Below are 2,573 nucleotides of genomic sequence, written 5' to 3'. Positions count from 1 at the left end.
TATATTTCATAGATGTTCTCTCTGTAATGGCACAAGATGAGCAAAAAGCAGCTTGAGTTCTGAGCGGGGACCCACCGAAGGGCAGGCTATTTCAGTTGCTGTCCGTTCTCAAAATACTCTTGCAACCCATTTTTTTGCTCTCCACAAGTTTAAAGGGTAATCTAGACCAGTGTTTTTCAACCACTGTTCCGCGGCACAAATTGAAAAATTCGAAAGATATAAAAAAAGAAAAAATGATTTGGAGGAAACATGAGCAGAAGAGCAGAAGAGCGCTGACTGATGGATCTGGATGGAAACATGCGCAGAAGAGTGCTGAGTGTGACGGACAGCGGCTATCTGGAGGAGACAAGCGCAGTAAGTACTGAGTGACAGTGAGATACTGCAGTGATGGACAAGTTTTTGAAAAGGAAAGAACTGGACTCTGAACAAAATTTGGAGCCAGATGAGAGCCCAAGTATGAGTGGGGATCAAAAGAAAGCAAAGATGGTTAGCTCAAGCAAATTCTCTGGCACAAGGCAATATAGCGAAAGCTATATTTCATTTGGATTTACTTTCACCGGAGATGCAAACAAACCAACTCCACTGTGCGTGGTGTGTGGTGAAAAGCTAGCTAACAGTGCTATGGTCCCAAGCAAACTTAAACGCCATCTCCAAACAAAACACCCTTCGCTTCAAAACAAGAATGCGGACTATTTTGTTCGCCTGCGTGAAAACACGGAGAAACAGGCAACTTTCATGAGAAAAACCACAAAGGTAAATGAAAGAGCTCTTAAAGCTAGCTATCAAGTTGCTGAACTTATAGCCAAGTCAAAAAAGTTGCACACTGTGGCAGAGACATTAATACTTCCTGCCTGCAAAGCTATTGTAGAGGAGATGCTCGGACCTGAAGCAGCTAAGGAAATAGCCAAAGTCCCTCTCTCAGACAACACAATTTCCAGACGTATTAATGACATGTCTGCAGACATCGAAAGTGGGGTTTTGGAAAAGATCCGTATCAGTGAGAAATTTGCATTGCAACTTGACGAGTCTACTGATATCAGTGGACATGCTCAACTCTTGGCCAATGTGCGTTTTGTTGATGGTGATGCAATTAGAGAAAACTTCTTTTTTTGCAAGGCATTGCCAGAAAAAACAACAGGAGAAGAAATTTTTCGGGTCACATCAGAATACCTTGAACAAGGAGGACTTAAGTGGGAAAACTGCACAAGTGTCTGCACCGATGGAGCTGCAGCCATGGTCGGGCGCACCAAAGGCTTTGTAAGCAGAGTGAAGGAAAGAAATCCAGATGTGATTGTTACGCATTGTTTTTTACACCGTGAGGCCCTCATAGCCAAGACTTTACCAGCAGACCTAGTTCATGTGTTGGATGATGTTGTGCGCATGGTAAACTTTGTAAAGTCACGACCCGTGAAAAGTCGCATATTTGCAGCTTTGTGTGAGGAGATGGGAGCGAAGCATAAAACCTTGCTGTTTCATACGGAGGTCCGGTGGTTGTCGCGTGGCAAGGTCTTGTTTCGTGTGTATGAGCTGTGGGAGGAACTTAAAGTGTTTCTGACAAATGAGAGGTCAGATTACGCAAAGCTGCTTGCAAGTGATGAGTGGTGTGCAAGGCTGGCATACCTGGCAGATATATTTCATCTGAATGAACTGAACACACGAATGCAAGGCCGAAATGAAAACCTGCTTACAAGTACAGATAAAATAAATGGATTCCGTTCAAAGGTGCAACTCTGGCATCAACACGTGGAAAGTGGCAATCTTGAAATGTTCACACTCACCAAGCTATGGGAAGGTGTTCACACTGCTGCACTGTGTGAGATAATAGTTAAACATTTAAAAACTCTCGAGGAGAAGTCATTTTATTTCTCTTCAGTCTCCACTGAATGCCTTGACTGGGTTAGGGACCCTTATAGCTCAGCATCAGTTGGTGGAAAGGACATGACTTTACAGGAGCAGGAGGAACTAACTGAACTGAGACAAAATCGTGGTTTCAAGCTAAGTTTTGCTGATCTACCTTTGAACAGTTTTTGGTTGGATACTGCCAAGGAGTTCCCCCTTCTGGCAAACAAAGCTATTTTGACATTGCTCCCATTTTCCACTACATATCTGTGTGAGATGAGCTTTTCAAGCATGATTGCTATAAAAACTAAATACCGGGAGAGACTGAGAGCTGTTGACGAAGAGCTACGTGTGTGTCTTTCTTCGATTCCAGCCAGAATATCAGCTTTGTGTTCAGCCAAACAGGCCCAGGTTGCGCACTGAATAAAGTATTTTATAATTTTTCATATTTCTGTTTACTTACTATTTCATAATAAAGTAATTATAAAATACTTTCTTTGTGTTTATTTGATTCCTATTCAAGAGAATTACTTTATATATAGTCAATATAGGCACAGAGTTAAATTTTTTAACATTTTCTAATGGTGGTGTGCCTCGTGATTTTTTTTCATGAAGCAAGTGTGCCTTTGCCCAAAAAAGGTTGAAAAACATTGATCTAGACGTGGACCTGTTGCTCATGGTGCCTAGGGAGATATCAGCTATGTCTCACTGATGATGCCTAACAAGGCTGAAAC

At 42.1% G+C, this 2,573-nt stretch overlaps 1 protein-coding gene across 1 annotated transcript; it reads left to right on the top strand.

Annotated features, from left to right (window-relative positions):
* The first annotated feature begins 387 nt into the window (after nt 1-387).
* Nucleotides 388-2,262, top strand: LOC134587022 (zinc finger BED domain-containing protein 5-like). The gene has a single exon (XM_063443108.1). It carries the CDS (start codon nt 388-390, stop codon nt 2,260-2,262), a length of 1,875 nt encoding a protein of 624 aa, XP_063299178.1.
* The last annotated feature ends 311 nt before the right edge of the window (nt 2,263-2,573 follow it).

This window comes from Pelobates fuscus, chromosome 1 (assembly GCF_036172605.1).
Source record: "Pelobates fuscus isolate aPelFus1 chromosome 1, aPelFus1.pri, whole genome shotgun sequence".
NCBI lineage: Eukaryota > Metazoa > Chordata > Amphibia > Anura > Pelobatidae > Pelobates > Pelobates fuscus.
Note: the sequence above shows the minus strand (reverse complement) of the source record. Positions and strands in the feature narration are given on the sequence as shown.

What these genes read in the sequence shown, in the direction of transcription:
- LOC134587022 (XM_063443108.1), top strand. Translation starts at nt 388, where the DNA reads ATGGACAAGTTTTTGAAAAGGAAAGAACTGGACTCTGAACAAAATTTG.